At 41.1% G+C, this 21,255-nt stretch overlaps 1 protein-coding gene across 2 annotated transcripts; it reads left to right on the forward strand.

Moving 5' to 3' along the window:
• The first annotated feature begins 9,373 nt into the window (after window positions 1-9,373).
• On the forward strand, window positions 9,374-18,841 carry prdm2a (PR domain containing 2, with ZNF domain a). 2 transcript variants are annotated; one of them, XM_030055134.1, is made up of 4 exons: window positions 9,374-9,479; window positions 11,421-11,487; window positions 12,212-16,624; window positions 17,282-18,841. In XM_030055134.1, exons 3-4 carry the CDS (start codon window positions 12,269-12,271, stop codon window positions 17,294-17,296), a joined length of 4,371 nt encoding a protein of 1,456 aa, XP_029910994.1. In that variant the 5' UTR covers window positions 9,374-9,479; window positions 11,421-11,487; window positions 12,212-12,268; the 3' UTR covers window positions 17,297-18,841. The 2 variants fall into 2 exon arrangements, with proteins under 2 accessions (XP_029910994.1, XP_029910995.1); XM_030055135.1 differs by lacking the exon at window positions 9,374-9,479 and adding an exon at window positions 9,510-9,665.
• The last annotated feature ends 2,414 nt before the right edge of the window (window positions 18,842-21,255 follow it).

Below are 21,255 nucleotides of genomic sequence, written 5' to 3' on the forward strand. Positions count from 1 at the left end.
CTCCAGTGCTGAATATGTCTGAATGCTGACCTTCCCTCATGAGAGCAATAGAGGTCCTGTCCAATTTACAGTATTCCCATGTACCACGCCCTCCCCTCTGTGGATGCCAGCATGTTGTTGAATGAGCTGCATGTGGCGCTAATGAGCAGCATTTTCTGTGTCACAGGTCCGCCAAGAACAAAAAGCCTGCGAAAAAAGACAGCATCTTGGTTTCAGTAATTTGCTCTATTTTGACTGTATCACCCAGCTAATTATTTTAACCCCTTGTCCCTTGTGGTCACCGACGTGTAACAGCCATCATGACAAAAAAAAAAAACCCCAAAAAAACCTTGGTGTTGTTGCTCCATTGACTGACACACAGTCCCATGGCCCTATGAGGAGACGTCATTGTCCATTCAGTCTGACATGTGCCTCTGTTTGGCCTTCAAATTAGCTCCAACTTGGTCAAAAACTTTGTGTATCAACACAGTCCGTGTGACGAATGGTCACTGAGGAGACTGGTCTTACATCATCAGCTCAGTTTTATCGCAGTCCATCTCTGCAGCTGGTCAGAGGTGGAGCGGCAACTCCAAGGCCTCAACCTGTGTGATTTTGAGTCTTGCTGTAATTGACAGTTTATTTGATAAAGGGTTATTCTACACTATGCCACTAATAAAGTAAAATGTGTTCAGAAAACTAATTTTGTCAACTCCCAAACAACCTGAATTTTTTTTTTCTTTTAAATGTCCCCCGTATTAAAATTATGTAAAACATATAGCTCTTTTCCAAACCCTGATGGTAATGTCTCTTGTTTTTCTCCAATGTGTCTTGTATTTAATGTTTTAATCACAGCTACAAACTTTTATTGAATCTTTTTGCTTTCCCATTTTGATGTCGACCTCACTTCTTGTTCCATTATGGTAGATAAATTAATGTCACAATGAAGCGGAAAATGGCTATTTCAATTTGTTGTCTAATTTTCCATTAAATGCCAAAGAATGTGCTAAAGTTAGATTTGTTTGTATTTGTATATCAAAATTCCTTTGTTTCTACATCCTGGAAAATGGTGATGTCATGTTGAAGCAGTAGGCATGAACAAACATTTCCACCAGTAAAAAAAAATCACATTTTTGAACAACTCCCATAAAATAAAACTGCCTTTCTGTTGTTGGGACGTTAACCCCCATCCCAACAACTATTTTAACAAGAAATACATCAAATTAACCGAGCAAGAGGCTCTTAAAATGCAGTTTCATTGTGACTTTAATGTATGTCAGACTAAAGAAAGAGCAAAAAACCTCTTTGAAATGCTTTAAACCATTTGAACCTTTGATAATTAAATAACTTTTACATTTTTATCCCCCTTGTTCAACCATCGACTGGCAGTCTGTGGGTTACATGTGGACAGCCAGATTCACCTGCTTGTGTGCCTGCTCTCACGTACTCTCTGCCTTCTCTCTTTTTCCCGCAGCCCTTGAGGAAAAAGCCTGTGAAGCAGGAAGAGCGCCCAAAGTTCTGGAAATTCTGAACTACTGAACTGTGATGTCATTTCCTGTCATTAAACAAGCATGCTACCAGCACTAGTATAATCTAACCAGGACTCTGGACTGTTGACAAAGAGAAGGGGAGGGAGGGAGGTGTAATTGTGTGTGTAAATCTGTGTGAGTGGTGGAAAACAGGGGCGAGTGGGTGACCATCCTCCCCCTCCTCCCTCACCTCCGACTTACTCCCTCCTGCCGCCTCCCCGGCCCCACAGAGCCACTGACATAAAAGGCTCCATCTTCCCCAACACACTGACTCCCAGTACATCAGCAACTCACAAATATATTTAAAAAAAAAAAACACACAAAAACAACAAGGTGGCCGCAGGATGTCTCAAACAATTTCAGGGTTTTTCATATAAAAAAAGAGAGAGAAGTAAAGGATTATCAGACTGTAGGGGGGAAAAAAAAGTCCTCTCTGGTTTGCAGTGATAGGTACACCGACTCAGATTTGCATTTGAGTTTGTGAGAAAGACCTAAAAAAAAAACAAAAAACAAAAAGAAAAGAAAAAGATGTACAAAATAAAAGGAAATGAAGTACACAGTCGAGAGCGGAAGGAGGAGACAGTGTTGTGAATTCCACAAGATGTACAGTATATGCCAGGCAAAGGGACTACGCAGTACACAGCTAATGACTTTCTCATATGTTGCAGTTGCATATGCTAGTATTCAGTCAGTATTATGGAATACCCAGAGGGCTACACACAGAAAGCTCTCGGCTATTGTTGTGGCCGACGGACCTTTAAAATCTCCCCGAGCGCTAACCAAAACATTTTCTCAACTTTGCAAGTAGCCATTGAGTCCCTCGTCACAGAAAAGAAAGTGTACGTTGGCCAGCTGTATGAAACACCATGTGCAGAAGTTGTGTACTGACATAGCACTCATGTTTGAAGGCTGGCGAGGGGCTAATAGGAAAAAGAAAGGCACTCTCATTTGCAAGAGTAATGTGACATTCTGCCCGCTTTAACACTGACATATAAAAACCTAATACATATCTGTGAAATTTAGCAGAAGGGTTTGTGCCACTGTCTCTGGTATTCCCTAGGTAGTTAGGAGGATTTTAACTTTTGACGTGCATTAATGTGAATTGACTGTACTTTTTTTTTTTTTTTTTTTTTTAACCTCCACCCATTCCAAAAGAACAGCTTTTAATAACTTCTGGCTTTCTCTCTAAAAAAAACAACCAAAAAACATGTTCCATATAGGCTTATACACAGTCAGTGGTTGTTAGCTGCCATAACGCGAGCATTGTCTTTACAATGTACTCATAGTACTTCAGTTAATGTTAGGGTAGAGTACCAAAACATCCACACAATTTTTTTTAAATTGAGCTAACCCCAGAATGCATGCACAGGATGACATTTCATAGTTGCACTTAGTTTTAGTGCACAATGTTAGGCAGTAATGCCCATATGTTTGTTTTTTCTTTGTTATTTTTTGCAATTGTACGTGGTCATTAATGGGTGTACAAATAATTAAGTCTCTGCTTAGCTCTGCTTGCTATTCAAACTCAGTTTAATATGTGCACTGAATGAGTGATGTAATGTTTAATGAATAGGCTTTAGACACTGCAAACTTTTGCAACGACATTTGTTTGTCCCCCCTCCTTCTGCTTTGCCACATACTATCAGCTCTAGGTCTTTAATTTTTGCCATCTGTTTTGTTTGAATCCTTTTATTTAATTGCAGTGTTTTTGTTCATATTGTTTCAATAAAAAAGTGAAAACACTCCACAAAATATTTCACTGACTTAAGTTTTCTTTCATCTGCTCTGTGCTGAAAACGTGTCTGCATGGATGTGCTGCATATTGGTTTATTGTTCTCACCATTTCCTATCAATTAGATTAGTTTCCATGGTGTTGCCTAAAAGTCAGCACATTCCTGAGTAGCACCGTCTTCAGTCTTGACGCTGGCCAAAATACTTGTGACAGCCAGTTAAAAACCTCATGACACTTATTTTCTATTTCCAAGTGAAACTCCCATGCATCATTACCGAGCTTCCACAGGGGCAGCATCCAGTTGCCCACTCTGATTGGCCCATTCAAGTAATGCTCAGAAATTAAAAAAAACACCCCTCGTCAGAACGGAGACAAACACTACCAAATATGGAGGACCATATGGCCTCGAACCGTTGAGTCGGTTGAGCTCTCTGACAGTTAGGTGTGTTTTTTTATGTCATGTTGTGGAGTTTTTCATAAGGCGCTGTTAAGCTGAGGCAAGGCTCCAGCAGTAGGCTGTGAGTTGCACAGAGATGCTCTGTGTCTGGCTCCCTCTCCTCCGTGTGGTTTTAGGCAAAGGCCCAACACCCACCACTCCAGCCCTCAGCCCCACCGGCGAGCTTCATAACCCTCTTTAGCTCACTCTCTCACTTCAGACTGCTGGGAACAATGGAGTCTTTTCAGAGGAGCAGATGGAGAGGCTATGGGCCACGGCTGTGAAGCTGTTAGCCAGCAGTTCAGTCTTTCTCTCTCCTTCAGTATTGGGGAATTTTGTACATTGCGACCGGGTGGAGTCACTTCCTGGGTGGGCCCAGTGTGGACCTCATCCTAGATCATGTACTGCACACACACGCACAAAATTGTAAACCCAAACACACAATCAGATCGCCAACTTGGTGTCTTAAACATGCGACTGAACACATGCTAAACCTATCATAAGTCTCACGCCCCTAGAAAATGTCCTTAAGGCGAGGTTTTTCTGTTGTATTGCAGGACAAAGGTAGCTATTAAGACATGCCATGGAAGTCTGTCACATGATTCATACAGAGAGCCCCAATCAGTTTCATGCCACACGGTTACACCCATACACACACACATGCACAACAACCCACACTTGAAAGCATGCACATGTTCTCACAGACACATATGTGCCGTACAGATCCTGTGTGCAGTCATGTGAAATAAATCACAGCGGCTGTATTGTCTCATTGGGTTTATCTGGCATTCAGACATTTTTTTTCAAAATGGCCCTGTCTCTATCCTCTATTTTAAGTGTTATTGTTCACTATTTTCTATTTTAATTGTGTCTTGTTTTGTCTGTAATTCTGCTCTGTTATATTCTGAATTTAGTACTTTCAGTCATTTAGTACTTTATTCTTCCTTACTGATGTTATTGTGCCTAACTTGGCACCACTGCATATGAAGGACTTTCCCTCAATGCTTTTTCCAGGGACAAAGAATAATAATAAAACCAGAGGTGAATGGAAGACTGTCTCAGAGTGCAGCATGAAAAACTGCTCAGCAGTAGCAGACATATAGAGGAAGTAATCTTGCCCCAAATAATGCCGGAGCAGTGCATTTTGGCTAAATAGAACACTTTGTTTTTGCTTGTTCAGCAGAAACAACAATTGCAGCGTTATGTATAGCTGAAAATCTGTTTGTGATATATTCCACATTGCAAGAGACCTGTAGTCTTTGGAAAGGTCATCATTTTTTTTGTAGCAAAGCTATTAATGCTTACTTTGCATGTAATAATCCCCACATTGGAAAGAAAGCACAGATTGTATAACAATAGAAGAACAAGTATTATGCCAAATCCTATAATTGCTAAAACTGGATTTCTAAATGCAAGGCTTGAAATTAATACCATCCACCAGCCTGACTCTGGTAAATTTTGGTTTTGGCAGGTAAGTCTGTCTGAGCTACGGTCTATCCATTTTGCCTTGTAGCCAAGTTGTGTTAAATCAGCCTTTTCCATTCCAAAACCACTTGAAAAGTTAAAAGGTGCGGTGAAATTCAGAATCCTGTCGTCGTTACTAATGCAAACAAACCTCTTAGAGCCTTACACTTACGTGTGTTAACTGCCATACAGTCAGTCCCTGAAAGCTCAGTCTTCAGTGTCTTCAGAACAGTGAATCAAAACAAAACCACAATGTGGGTCATGGCGTTTCAGCAGTGGATGCCGCAACACAGCAATAAACTGTGGTTTTAACTTCATGTCTTGTCTAAGTCCATAGGAAAGACTTGACATGATTTAATATTGCAATTGATATTACAGATGTATTTCTGTAAAGAGAGAAGAAATAGTCACGGCAATCATCAGTGGAGTTATGCATGTGCACATATGTCAGAAGAAGTCTTTTCCTACGTGTGTAATGCTTGTGTGTTATTCGCTGCAAGGAGCTGTTGGTGGGTGTGTTTCAGCACTGTGTTGGTGTATGTACGTGCAAGGAGTGCTACATGTCTGGCCTGTAAAGTGCAGGGACTCGTGATGTCATGAGGAAAATGTCAGCCCATGGGCTTTGAGTGCTGCAGACAGCTGGGCCCGAGGGTGGACGAGGTGGATGGGCGGGTGGGGGGTGGGGGGTCAGAGGGGTGAGGGAGGGGGCACAAGGTTGGGTGACAGGGAAAGCGCTAAGCATGTTGTGTGTGTGTGGTTGGACAGTTGGGATGATGCAGAGTTGTTGAGCTTGCTTGTGTTTCTGCATGTGTGTGAGTTTGTGTGTGTGCGTGTGTGTGTGTGTTCACTTAGGCAAAAGTGAGGGGGAGACAGTGAAAGAGGAGACGGGGTGTCAGTTTATGTGAGTGTGGTATGTGAGACTGTGTGTGCACTGTATCTGTGCATATGGTGTGTTACTTTAAGGGGGTCAGGGTGCATCTCTAAGTGTGTCTGTGTGCGTGCGTGTGTGTGTGTGTGTGTGTGTGTGTGTGCGCAAATGCAAGAGGGGATTCTTTTGGGCACATGTGTATTTATTGGCCCTTGGGGGATTATGGGCATGGGTGTGGTGTGGTGTGTGTGTGTGCATGCTTTTATCTGCATGGACATAGAGTGGGCTGCAGTGTGTGAGCTGTGTACATGCATTGTAGTAGTGTGTATGTATGCTCCTCACTATTTGTGCGCACATGTGTTTTTATGTGCTTGCATTTGCATGTCCTATCCTGCACATCTGGTGTCCCACGACATGCGGCAGTAAAATCCGATTCGTTTCCAGTGACATTACATGTTCGCTGGTGAGAGACGAGGCTTTGTGTCCTGTATATGAGAGCATACACTGTGCTGTGTGACCCTCATTTTCTGTAAGAGACCCCTATTGTTCCATACCAAAGTACTGTTTATTGATGGAGCTGATACACAGACACGTTGTGGGCCACCTCTCCCTCTTTCCCTCTTACTTTCTCTTGTCCTGTACTTTTGAATAGAGTTTCATTGTGAATAGAGTTGTTGGCACAAACTAGCGCCTGCTGCCACCGGATACTAGATGACGCATGTAATCTGGGGCACACTTTGCCTCATTTCTCTCACAGTACCTCATTTTCCTGAGTATTTTAAAAGTCATTCCATAAATGTTTACCTTTGGGGACTACTTATATTTCCCCCCCTACTGTAGAGAATAAAAAAAGACCATATAAGTTTTGCCATCTATGATATCCTAAAAAATCGCGTTGAGCTGTTGGAAGTCTATGATTGCCATCTGAAAGCCTGTGAATTTTAATTCCAATTTAATGGAAAGAATACCGGGTCATTTACAGCTAGTCTAGTTGAGTCACTGCATGTTGACTACAAATTCTGCTGTGAAACAAGTTGTCAATTTTACCCAAGGTCAATGACATCTCTGATCTGACGTACTTATTTTTTAGAAGTCACAAAGGAGGACGGGTGTATAGTTCACATATGGGACTAAAATTTAACACACAATAACAGTAAGTTTGCTCAGCAACTTGACTAAGAAAGCCATGCATTTGTTTAATAACTTACAATTGATAGAACTCTCTCCAATGAAGACTTTGCCTGCTCAGCCATCTGTGCAAAATGGCTCTCAGGCACTTAGCACCTGGTAATATGATGATTTGACGGATGTCGCCGATGATTGGACTCAAATATGAACACTTCATCATAATTCCACAGCTGCAATTCGCATCAACTTTGAAAGATGTGCCAGAGCCGTGGGCATATCCAGAATGACTCCCTTTTTAATGTGGTGACAGGCTATAAATAAATATGATCATGGTCAAAAAGTCACCAGATGAACTCTGCATGAGAATCTAATTCTGTCAAATACAGTTCTTCTAGAGCTACGGGGCCAGTTTTGCACGCAGCACCGATTCAGTGACTCCTGATTGTCTTCTTTGGTTGAAAATGTTTAAAGGCTGAATGTAAAACAAGCTATTGAATCTCTACAGTGAGTGAGTAGAGGAAAGCCTGAGCAGAGGCCTGTTTGCCATGATTGTTCATCATCGCTTGCATAAGTCTGGCATGTCGTTAAATAGCAAAAGCACCACACACAATAGCCCACATACAATATAAAAAGAACAGACGAACCATACATATGACATGAGAACGCCACCCTTATGCTATGCGATGCTGGTGGTGAACATGTAGTCCCTGATAAACTCCTACGGACCCCGTCAAAGCCTGTCTTTTATGTTGCCACGGTTCTGGAGGTGGAAATAATGCCATGAGAAATTAGGGGGATGCGTCCAATCAGTGTAGGTGTGGGGTTAATAAGAGCCAGTTGCTTGGGACTCAATTGACAATTGTTGGGGGAAACAGAGAACCGGTCAGGGGATCAGACAAGTTACATCAGATGTCTTAAAATGGCCACTTGGTTTGCCCTCTGGTTTTTTTTTTCATCAGTGGAGAAAAACAATTAACAACAGAGATTCAGGGAGGCAGCTGATGGAGAAATGGCCCAGCTCTGGCTTCAGTTATGACATCAACTGTCACACATCTTTGCAAGATGAAACCAAACTGTCTCTGCTGTATCTGCCATGAATGCACTAACGCTCTAGTTTGTAACTATGTATTTATGTAGCTTTCAAATAGAAACAGGATTTAAAACACCCCTGATCAATCAGTATATGAAAGAAAATCATTATCAGATTAAACCAAGGTTTTTCCACTATGTAATCAAAGGTAAAATATTAAGATCAAAACCACTCCTCAACCTACTACTGCCAATAATAACAATACAAAGGCTCCCACAATGTTTCAGAAATTGCATAAAATGTATCTATGCAATACAAATTAAATATCGTAACACGTTTGGTGGATGTAACGAAGTCACTGTACTGTTCAAATTCAAATTCAATGAAACTTAATGTTCAACTTCTTTATATTGAGACACAGCCCCCCCTACAGGACAAATGACCACACTGCAAGTTTCGACTGCCGGAGTGAGAATTAATCAAATGTGGCTCTGCTTTTGCGGTTAGGGTTTATCAAATCACTCGACTATTTATCATTTTTTTTTTTTTTTCTTTTTTTTTTTTTTTTCCAAATGCACATCGCTGTATTTTAAAATTCACATCAATTTTTGAAAACGATAAGAAGTTGTCTCACAGTGGCAGCTGCTGGAAAAGATCCCAAAATGTTTCCTAAGAAAAAAAAAATGCAGTTTGAAAACCGCTGAAAACCATGAAGTTCATTGTGCATCTGAACCACTGAATTAATTGCCTGAATTGTGCGAGTTATCAACAAAGTTTTCTGTTTAGTTGAAAATGAATATCTTGACCTTAAAAAATGTCTCTCATTTCTGTCATAATAGTTCATAACAGATTTAATTACCCTTTAAGATTACAACAGATTGGCCATATATGCTGTCAAACAGTATTTACCAGTGTATAGTTTTGTTTTACATTTAAATACACTTATACGTAAAATACACTTCTGGATGAAAAAAAAAAATTTTTTTTCACTTAAGCTTATTATAATCCTATTACTCTACGTCAGAATGGACCACATGTATCAACAAGCTGGAGCTAATACTTTCATCTAATTTTTAAATCTCTCTCATGGTCTCAGATGACAGCGGCATTCTGCGTTGATATTGTCCCCTCCAGTGCCTCAACAAACCTGTTGCTGATTGGTCAAAAAACGATCACACACATATTCTGACCAATCACGACGCTGGAAGAACTAACAGCGATACAATGGGGAAGAAGAGAGGCTAAAGCTCACAAGTGCAACCTGCACAAGTGGAATAATCCAAACCCTCTGAACGACATATCGGCTGCAAACAAAAGTATGTACAGAAATCATAAATACTGCAACCGAACAGAGTTTTGTAAAGACAAAAAGGCTTGCAGCTGTTGTTGTCGAACTTCCCTTCACAAATGGCAATTCAAGCTAGGGCTAGCCTGCTAGCATCGCAGCTAGCAGTATTTTGTTAATGCGTTAATGGCCGATAACAGCTGATCTCTTTCACTTGGTAAGTGAAACCTTGTGCGGGATGTGAATGCGTTTATAACCAGCCTTTGCGTTTGCTTGCGGGTTCCTTGTGCGCGGATTAGAGTGTGCCAAGCGTGTTTTAGAGAAGCTAAGTGACCTTTCAGTGGATGAGCTAGTAGCTTATCTGGCAAAACAGTGTGACGACGTGTTGTGTGACTCGGTTGCAATGGTGCAAGGACGGGGGGGCGTCATCAAACGCAGGTAAAGCAGATGCGAACGAACGCACCAAGTAATAATAGCAGTATAAATTACAATATCACCATTGAGAATACGCATTTTCTATATGTCACAATAGCCCGCTACAATACAGATGATGAAAAAATAAAACAGAAAATAGAATATTAGGAAACTGACTCAAATAAGTGAGCTCATAGGCCTCTGAACTGTGTGCCCCACTGTTGTGGAGCAGTGTTTGGGGCACTGATAAACCACAACCAATGGCATCGGATTTCTCCCATGTCGACTTCTACATTCCGTGTCTGAAAAGACTTGAACCCGGGATAACCACAGGCGATAAAGTGTTTGTTTACATGTCTTCCCGGGGCTGCAGCTGTCTGGAAACTGCGCCAGTAGAGCACCGATAATGTAGGACACATCTGATGAAATGTAATTCTTGCACAACGAGCTCCTGCTTTGAGCAAGACTTAAGTTATACTGGTTTTGATGCTTGTTCAAGTATGGTAGATGTAGTGCAACTCCAAACAGCAGACGGTGCAGTAGCTGCACTAAATGTGGCACATATGGACCTGCCATTTTGTCATGTCAAGTAGTGGCACAGAAGGGCAGAATGCACCAAAATGTGCAGGATGGTGTTGCACATTTCATATTCTTCTTGAAAGGTACCAAAATATCGATATGATTGATATACTGCACCCCCCTTCTATTTCAGTGGATCTGCCTTGTAGTGAGTATTATCACATACTGGGCAGCTCCCTGGTGTGTTAAGGGTTATGGGTGTGAATGGGTGTAGCTGTGGTAATGTCGGCCAACCATCCCAGGATAAATAAGTCATTCGTGATGGGGGCAGATTGACTTCATTCCAGGACAGGATTGGCATCTAGTTAATGGAAGAATATGCTTAACCTATAATACAATTTGATACGCGATATGGGTATTGCAATTCAATAAACGATTCAATGTAATAAGCCAAAATTATATTTATTTCTGAGCCACAAATCTATCTTGAAATGTCAGTGGTTCACAGGAATCATATGAACAGCTACAAAATGTTGTCATAACAAAGTGCAAATAATAGAAGTTTGATGGACAGCTTGGAAATGTGTAGGGCGGACCGTCTCGCTTGTGATTATTACAAGACAAAATAGGGCTAATATCATTATTTTTGTTTCTGCTCCACAATATTTATTGCCATATTTTTTGTACTTGCAATATATATTAAATTTCAATATGTTGTCCCATTCCTGCATCCAATGATAAATCAAATTTGCCATATGTCAGCAGCTCTGTGCATGGTATTGTTTGATAAACTTGATTTGCATGTGGCGGTTAGACACAGTGTGTTCTCAAGATAGGAGTTAAGGCAAAGGCTTGTTCAGCTGCTAAATGACAAAAGAGATACACAAAGAACAGTTTGTGTCTTTTTGTACCACCATAGTTGTTCCTTCTGATCAGGATGTTGTTCTTATCATTCAATAATTTGAGCTTACATCACACATAATTCAACTGTTTGTATACTTTTTTTTTTTTTTAAATGCAGTGTTATATCTTTTTGCAGCACCAGAAAGCCCGTGTTCATCTGTCAGACAAAACATGCCTTCTTCTCTGCACTGACTGCGAAAATGGTAAGATTGTAATAATCATTTCAACCTCTTTATGTTTACTCTGTCATTTTGTGTTTATTTGTCATAGGGCTTGGAATTTTCATTTCCTTGCCTTAGTTGTAAACACTTAGGATATAATAGCAGGAGCACACTCTGGAGTTTGAGGAGAGATTTTCATTCTCAGAATTTTTGCTGATATCCATATAATTTTAATGTATGGATTATTATAAATGGATTAATGTCTGTGGTATTGGTGACATACACTCAGTAGCCACTTTGTTAGGTCCACCTGTACAATCCAATGCAGTTCAAGTCAACAGCTCTGCCATACATTAGTTTATAATGTTCAGTTTTTGTTGACATGTTGGAGAATGTGTCAATTTAATTGTGTGTTTATTATTTAGGTTGTAGTTTGCAGAGGTCTTGTACTGGGCTAAATTATATTGAGAGGTGTTTATATTTTTATCCTCCCTATTTATATATATGAGGGGGACAGAATAGTAGAAACACCTCTCAATTAAATGCAGTCCAGTACAACAGCAGCACTAACTATGAGTTCAATGCATCATAAAAGTAAACCATATGGCAGAACATTTGTATTGGACTGTATTAGACTGTGCAGGTGGACCTAATAAAGTGGCCACTGAGTGCAAAGTTTTTGTGCAGTTGGTGCTGTCCTTAAATAGCACTACAGCTCTCCTTGGTGTTGGGCTCTTAACATTGTCTTTCTTTATCCATTTATCAGGTGTGAAAACTGGTAAAGTGACAGAACTGCACAGACAACTGGATATAGTCTCCAGATATGATGGAGAATTCTCCTCACTCAAATATTTCTGAATATGGAGACGATGAGGACATAGATGAGGAAGATGAGGAGGAAGAGATGGAGGACAACGATCAAGAAGAAACTAACATGGAACCACATGTGAAGTCATTGTACCCTGACCTCCACGAAGATCCTGATCAGGATTCTGATTCGGAGTGGGATTCTTTTCCGTGCCAGCACTGTGAGAGACATTTTACCAGCAAACAAGGCTTGGAACGTCACATGCACATCCATGCCTTGGACAACAGCCAGACACATACATTCAAATCCAGTAACAGCAAAACGCCCTTTGGTTCAAAGATAGGCCACCGGCAACATGAGAAGAGACATGAACATCGCACCGGCTCTTTGAACAAACCATCAGATTCTTCAGGCTCTGTCATGCAAACTGGTATTCAAGACCCTACTTCATCCCCCAGTGGTTCAGGTACTTCTGTTTTGGCTGCTAGAGACATGACTAGTCAGCCAGACAAACAGGGAGCATTAGAAGTGGGTCATGCTTGCAAGTATTGTGAAAAGATATTCAGTACACATACTAATAAGCGACGACATGAGCGCAGGATCCATGAGCACCACCTTCGGCTCAGATGTGTAGAAAAAAAACAACTGCCTGAGGAGGAAAATCTTCAGAGAATATCAAGTGTGACATCTCAACAGGAAACACAGCAGAGTGACAGTACATTTCCCACAGCTCTTCCGGAAAATGAAGGGGAACAAACGGAACAGTATATGCTAGACGTCCCTAGCAATATCTCTGAGAATCTTAGCATTTACATTGATGGAAAAATTGTGTCAACAAGCACAGTCAGCAGCTGTGATGTAGCTGAGGTTAATTCTGGGTCGTCTACTTTGGTTGGATTGGATGCCCTGATTCTTGATCCTGCCCAAATCAGCCAAGTTCTGAATGCAGACACAGGTTCAGGCAAAGAGGTACCAGGTCAACCACTTCCCAAGAGAAGAACTGCAACGCCACCTCTTTTACCCCAGATTAAAACTCAACTGGAGTCTGAGGTGGTTGTGTCGTCATCCTCATCGACACTCGTATCCTCTTTAATAGAAAATCTACTTCCTCAGAACACAGAATCTACAGTCGTGCAGAAAGAAAGAACTGTGTTTTTGTCTCCGAAGCTGAAACAGCTGCTGGAGAAGCAGGATGGCCTTAAACCTACTCTTGCCCTCATTACAGATGGCCAGAAGCCTTGTTCACCTCTCTCCCTTTCCGTCCTGCCTGCAGGAACGGGGAGGTTCAAAAGAAGGACTGGATCTCCAACTAGCTCTCCACCGCAAACATCTAATGAGGAAACCGTAGTGTCCGATACAGGAGATTGTGATACTTCTAGTACAGCACAGACAGAGACCCAACACAGCTTACCTGTGCACAAAATATCCACTGAGAGGGATAGCGCAACTCCACCTGTAGAAGAGCCAGTAAAAAATATTATCTTGGCAGAGGGCTGGCCCTCAATAACTGGGGGTAATTCTTGTAACCAACAACCACTGGATCTCTCAAATGCTGTCAAAAGAAATGAAGATGAGTCTTTAGCGGATGCTGTGCTAGACTTGAGTTTGCAAAAAAAGAGCCCAGATGACCCAGACTTGCCATCAAATTTAATTACTGAGGCAGCTTTGAAAAAAAGAAAGCCAAACACTTGCATGTTGGAAAAGGTGTTGATGAATGATTATGCAAATGTGGACACTGGTGAGCAAAACGTAAGTGCAGGGAATCCTGAAACTCCTTTAGTCACAGACTTTGCCATAGTTACAAATTCAGATATGGTGACCCCAGCGGAGCCTGTTACAGAAGGACTTGTTTATGGACTTGCGCTACCTTCCAATTCTCTCACTCCGTCACCCTCCTCTCTTACCCCAGTGGCCTTGCAGCCAGCCTCACCATGCACTATAGCATTTGCTACGCCAGCCTCACACTCAGTGCTCCCAACTGCTTCTTCATTAATTACAGTTCTGGCACCACCGGCTTCTATTTCTAACCCATCAAACCCACCAATCCAGGTACTGGCTCCAAACATATCTCCTGAACCTTTGGTAATCTGCACAGAAAATACATTAAATTCTTCAGAGTGTGATTTAACCAGCGCATTTACCACTTCAAATGCTGCAAACCTTGTTACCCTCTCCCAACCTCTTGACCCAGCTCTAAATCTACCTGGTCACGTGTTTCTTACTGATCAAATTGCTCTCAATGCACCTTTGGTTGAATCTACAGCTGGTTCACAAGTGCCATTCACACCCACAGTAACTTTAAACGATCCCCTCATTAACTCTTACAATATTACAAGCAATACAGTTTTGATAGAGTGTACAATAGCTCTTGAAGCCCCAGGGAATATTGTCCCTGCTGCAATTACCTTACAAGAAAATCCTGTCGAGCCTCCAGCACCTGCTCAGATGGTTATAAATCACATAGAGCAGCAACAGATTGTATCAGTACCTAACCCTCAAACTGTTGACCCCACTATTCTAGTGTCCTCAATTGCAGAATCAGTAACTCTGTCAACCACCTCTACAGTCATATCTGATTGTCCTGCAGCAAGTGAATCAAATCCTGCCCCAGAACCTGTTGTCAATGAGCCTCCACTTCCAAAAGAAGAGGCGCCACCAGCCCCAAAAGAAGAAGAAACTGCTGACAATTCCACTCCCGCACCCGAAATCTCAGCTAAAACCCAACCTCCCTCTGAAAAAGCTGAAGAGGAAGAATCCTCAAATGACACATCTAGTGACGCACAACAGCAGACTTTCACCAAGAACTTCATCTGCAATGTGTGTGATAAGCTTTTCCATTCAATGAAAGAACTAAGCCATCATGTAAGCGACCATGCCGATGAATGGCCCTACAAATGCGAGTTCTGCGTGCTGCTCTTCGGTAAGCCCTCTGCTTTGCTTGACCACCGCACCAGCCTCCACGGTGTTGGCAAGACGTACGTTTGCAGTGCATGCACAAAAGAATTTGTGTACCTTTGCAACTTGAAACAGCATCAGGAGGAACTGCATCCTGGCCAGCAGTGTACATATACGGAGGAAGAAAAAGGCAAACTTAGACCTCAGAACTACAACAACTCCACGAAAGTCAACTCAGAAGCTTCAGCGCCCTGTGCCTCAGAGGAGTCCATGAAATCTGTTAAGAAAGAAGAAGGTGACGTAGATGCTGCTGCTGAAGAATTGTTTACAACAATAAAAATAATGGCCTCAGATGGAGGTAAGCTCAAAGGGCCTGATGTTCGTCTTGGCATCAACCAGCACTACCCAAGCTTTAAGCCACCTCCATTTCCATACCATAATAGATCACCTGCAGGGTCGGTGGCTTCAGCCACAAACTTCACCACCCACAACATCCCCCAAACATTCAGTACAGCTATTCGTTGTACCAAGTGTGGAAAAAGCTTTGACAACATGCCAGAACTGCACAAACACATTCTTGCTTGTGCAAATGCCAGTGATAAAAGGCGGTACACACCCAAAAAGAATCCCATCCCACTTCGCCATTTTGCAAAGGCTCAAAATGGAGTGTTGTCTTCTACTAATTCTCCTAATGGACTAAATGGTTCCCACAGAGCAAGCCAGGCAAACGGGCCCAAACCTAACCAAGAATCATCAGTAAAAGTGAAGCTCAGTGCACTTAGCAAAAGGAAAAAAAAGTTGGTCCAAAGGGCTATGTCACAGAGGAACAAGACAGCTTCTTCATCAAATAAAGTCACCGCTGCAAAGGTGGATGAGGAGCAGGAGGTATTTGTCTGCCCGCACTGTAGCAGGGAGTTCACGTTACGTCGTAGCAGAACCAAACACATGGCAGTCTGCCCCAAGAAACCTAAAGAAGTGAAGAAAAGGAAAGATATAGGAGTTTCTGTCACCAAGGAGAATAACGGCCACCTGCGTAGAGGGGTTACTCACCTGGAAGAAAAACGACAAGCCTCTGCTCATCAGAAAACCAGACTCCGGACTTCCAGCCCTGCTAAGAGGCCGGCCATCCTGCCTGTGCAAACTGTCCTTTCAAACAAAAAAAGTAAAATCATCATTAAAGATAGTGTGCAACCAAAACAGGACGCACCATCACTGAGTGAGCTCCCCATTGTTCGTACTTTCAATCCCTCCATGCGCCAGTACAGTAGAGTGCAGCATAGTGTCAAAGAAATCCCAATTAAAATCACCATAGTGAAACCACAACAGGCTCAACCACAGCCCAAGAAGGATGAGTCCCCACCCAGCCAGAGCCGAGAAGCGTCAGCTGGAGGTGTGGCCCGCAGCTTGCAGCAGAGAGCTACACCTTCAGGGAAAGCAAAACTGATGCCTATTCAACAGCCCACAAGGGATCAGCAGGTGTGCAAAGCATGTTTTAATTTATTTGAACTGTGATCAAAACACAGAGGAGTGACAAAATACAGCACCTATAAATACAGTAATTAAAACATCTTTGCAACTACTTTTCTAATTAGTACATGAGATACAAAGCTCAAGGGGGCTTTTGTAGAAAAAAAAAAATACAGACAAAAACATGATACCTTTGCTGAATACCTTGATATTGATATTATAGGGTTCAGTGTTGGTGCTGCTTTCATAAGATATTTAGACAGAAGTATAAAAATAGACAGTCTAATAACTTCAGAAACTGACCCCCTCCAAAGTAACATGGCCTTTCAACCCAGAAAAGGAACACCATATCACAATATCCAAAATCCTAGATTAATGTAGCGTCATATCATGGGTGATATTAGTATATCACCCAGCCTTTGCAAAACATGCAAAACTACACCCAAGATGACTACGTGCAGCGTGATCTAGATTGACCAGCTTGACAACAGAATGAACATGTTGGAAGAATGCAGAGCATGACAAACGCAAATGAAAAAAGTAGAATAAAACAGCCCTAATGCAGAAAATGAGATAATTCTGATCACCGTAGAAGAAGAGATCATGACAGGAAGTAACGTCAGATCCTTGTCTTCTTCTCACTGTATGTGTTTGTTTTCTTCTCAGGATCCTGTTGCATGAAGCTCCTGTGAGGGGGCTGGAGGAAATCCTGCAGATACTAAAGGGAGATAACTGCTAATTGTGCAGTCAGCCCTGTGGACTCACAGAATGCATTATACTGTACAATACATCTGAACTGAGGACAGATGGAATGACTGACTAAGGATGCTGCAGTGAGTGGATGTGCTTAACCGAGATGAATTAATATTTGCATTTTTTGTAGTAGCAAACAGTTTTGTAGATTTCTCACCCGTTGCATAAACTTTTTGGCTTGGATTTGCACTATTTATCTGTGACTGCAGCGCGTCACAGAATGTAAAGGGAGCAGGGGGAACCGAACTGTGAGGCAATTCTCATTTGAATTTAGTGGGTTATTTAGAGAGTACAACAGGTGGCAATCATATTTTCAGCATGCAGTTGCACTTTTCCTTATCTGTTGTCTGTGGCCTTTTGCTTTTGTTGCATGGTGTTAGCTTGTACTACAGCTACATTTCACCTTTTGCTCTGTAGCTTCTCAACTGCAAATTTTGGAGCATTTTACTTTGATGCAGGACAGGCCTTAAATGTTGGCTCTTGTTGGTGGTCCAGTTGACAAAAATCAACTCATGGAATTTCATGAAAGACAAGAATGAAGTCAAACTAAATGTGGGCAAGTGTCTTTGAATACAATACTAGAAAAATAGCAGCAACATACTGTGTAGTACAGTGCACTATTGATTGAAGTCAGTGTTTTCATCAATGATGTGAATGTACCATTTGGTAAAATTAATAGCCCTCATGAATCAAAATTGTATATATGTAATCTGGTTGGCTTAGTCACTATGTATTTGAATTGAGAAATAATACCATTGAGAATAATGCTCTTGATGTGCCATCATAAATATGTATGAAATGACTACATGTGGCAGGAATGTGATCAAGTATAAATTATAGTTTGTTGTATTTGCACTGCAGTTTTAAGACCGCAGATCAATAATGGATATTCAGTACAGCCTGGATGTATCTCCGCCAATTTGATAATGGGCTTATTGGAGAAAACATTTACTGAACTACTACTTCTGCTTGGGTTGATTTCTAATGTTAGGTTTTCATGAGATTTTGGCTGAAGTTATAATTCTGGCATAATTATAGTAGCCTTGTTTGCTTTTAATGTCTTTACTTTGCACACCTTCAAAAAAATGTTTGTGAATAGCATTTTGTTTTGTTTTTTTTTCCCCATTCAAAAACTGGAAATTTCCATATGTGAAGTATAGCCGGTTCAAAACATTTGGTTGTCCGTATTGTACAAGCACTTATTTGTTGCTTACATACTGTATAAAAGTTGTTGACGGTTTAGTGTGTAAAGTGTGTTTAATGAATTCCAATATGTATAAATTACAAAATGGAGAAAATATTAATATAGGGTAATTTTTGCTAGAGCCCTGTATTGAAATGTATGAAACATCTGTGGCAAGTTGTCACTAATTTCAAAGTGTGAATGTGATGCAGTGTATCTATGTTTAAAATTTTCATAAACTACTTGGATTAAACATCCAAGAGTACGCTATACAGGGTAGTTTAAATTATTTATGATTACTGAGTTAGCTTAATTTGGGCATGTTAGAGGTTGGGCTGTTGATCTTGACAGTGTTCTGTATCTGAAAAAGAGTAATGCTTTTTCAAAATGCATCTAGTGCATTTTTTTATTTTTTATTTTGCCTCTTTCCCAAGGCTGGCAACATTTAATCTTTTCAGACAGACCACAAAATGTTGGATGTACAGGATGGTTTGGGAGAAATTTATTTAACTGTGAAAAGTGCTTGTAGCATCTCAAAGTTTAAAATGAGGTATGTATATTTATTAATAATTTAAAGTAATGTTTCAATCTCTGAAAAGGTTCCTCTGTATGATTTGCACTGTTTTTTTTTTTTTTTTCAAGCGAGTGTTCAAAATAAATCGGTAATGTTAAGTTTATATGTAAAGTTTGTGTGTGGTTTTTCTCTCAGGGGATTAAAATATTCCCTGCAATTGGTCGTATGTGGTGTACTACAGTTTTTGTCCAGGTGGTGGCACACTTTCCTCACTTGAGTCTGCAGCAGTGGCGTCAACAGAGAAGGGGTTTTGCAACACTGCTGTGTCTCCTCTGCACTCCCACATTCTGTTTGAAAAATCCTTTTACAGAGACACGCGCCTCTGTGTGATTTATATGGCATCGTCTGCTTCACAAATATTTTAACATCTGGCATGCTGATGCGAAGAGATGTCCTCTAACAGTCTGTAACACCGGTTGGAGGACTGCCACCTACCAATCATTGTATCTTCTGAGTACATGCAATGAATAATGTTTCAGAGGACTATAAAAAAAATTGGGTGTGACTCCCACCCTTCCCCTTTTGCCTTTAGTCCTCCACTTTAACCTAAAAAAGACCTGGATGCAAAAGAACAAGTCAAAACAGGCTTCCAAAAGCTGAAGATGTAATGATCTTAGGCTATGCGACTAGATTTTAGATCACTTTAAATTCTCATTGTTTATAAGAACAGGTGTGCTGCAGTCACATATGGCTTCTTTGGGTGTAGCACCATTATGAATTGGTGTCTTGATGATAAAAATAACATTATACAGAAATTTTTCACAACAGCTGTGCAACAAATCCTGGCCAATCACTGAGCTGAGAGAAAGATTTTGCATATCTAAATTGTGAGACCAATGGTTAACAAAACACTGCCTGATCAGCTGCTTTAAGGCATAAACACTTAACAAACTGTTGTTAAACTACAGTAAGAGGACCAAATCATGTGGTCTAAGCAAGCCTACAGTGAAGTCCACAATGGGCTGGTGTTGATTCAGCATGAGAAAAAAAAAACTGAGGTTCAAGACTTCTAACACATCACACAGGCCTTTAATAAGAACATATGCAGGATCGGTGTTCACAAGGAAAGCAGTGGTACTGAATAATTTAGTAGTTTCCTTTCCTGTTTAGTGGAAACTTTTAATACTCAGACTACACTCTGAAGCATAGCCTAGCTGACTGGTGATTTCCCAGTGAATGTTGATTTCATGTAGGCAATTTTAGTTTACCTTTCACAACATTGCATTTTTTCTTTCTTTCTTTCTTTTAATGAAAGCATGTTAATTTTTTAACTGCATGGATCACTAAGGAGTGCATGTCAGCCCTTACACTCACACCTTGATATTTTTCCATTCCTTGCCTGCCTTATCATAAACAGCAGAAACAGCTGTGGGAATGTAATTTACGCCAGTCTTTGGAGAACAAACTATGTCTGCCCATTCATGGGCATATAAAATGGTTTTCGTTACATTTTCTCCACGGTGTATTGTTCCTTTCCTATAGCCAAGGGGTCATTATGAATCATTAACCAGGCTCCTGTCCAAATTTCACAGCTAAAGGCAAGGCGAGGCAGTTTTATTTGTAAAGCCCATTTCATACACAGGCAGATTCAAGGTGCTGCACAGAGATGTTAAAACACAACACAAAGTTAAAACAATTCAGCTCAACAACATGATTCAAAGTTAAAACAGCACAACTGAAAAGAGCAAATTAAAAGGTAAACAGAAGAGATTAAAGAGTAAAAAAATATACATAGGATATCAGAAAGTTTTGGGAAGCGGTTAAACAAGCAGTAGAAGAAAATATTTGTAAAATTTTTCCAATAGGGCGGCACGGTGGTGCAGTGGTTAGCACTGTCGCCTCACAGTGAGAAGGTCCTAGGTTTGATTCCCACCCAAGGTCCTTTCTGTGTGGAGTTTGCATGTTCTCCCCGTGTCTGCATGGGTTTCAGGTTAGGTGAACTGGAGAAGCTAAATTGCCTAGGTATGACTGTGTGTGTGAATGTCAGTGTTTGTCTGTCTGCCCTGCGATGGACTGGCGACCTGTCCAGGGTGTTTCCTTGCCTTCGCCCTATGAGTGCTGGGATAGGCTCCAGCACCCCCCCGTGACCCTAGTGAGGATAAGCGGTTTAGAAGATGAATGAATGAATGA

This window comes from Myripristis murdjan, chromosome 7 (genome assembly GCF_902150065.1).
Source record: "Myripristis murdjan chromosome 7, fMyrMur1.1, whole genome shotgun sequence".
Lineage (NCBI taxonomy): Eukaryota > Metazoa > Chordata > Actinopteri > Holocentriformes > Holocentridae > Myripristis > Myripristis murdjan.

Excerpts from the sequence above, each read along its gene's own strand:
- prdm2a (XM_030055134.1), top strand. The coding sequence starts at position 12,269 with ATGATGGAGAATTCTCCTCACTCAAATATTTCTGAATATGGAGACGAT.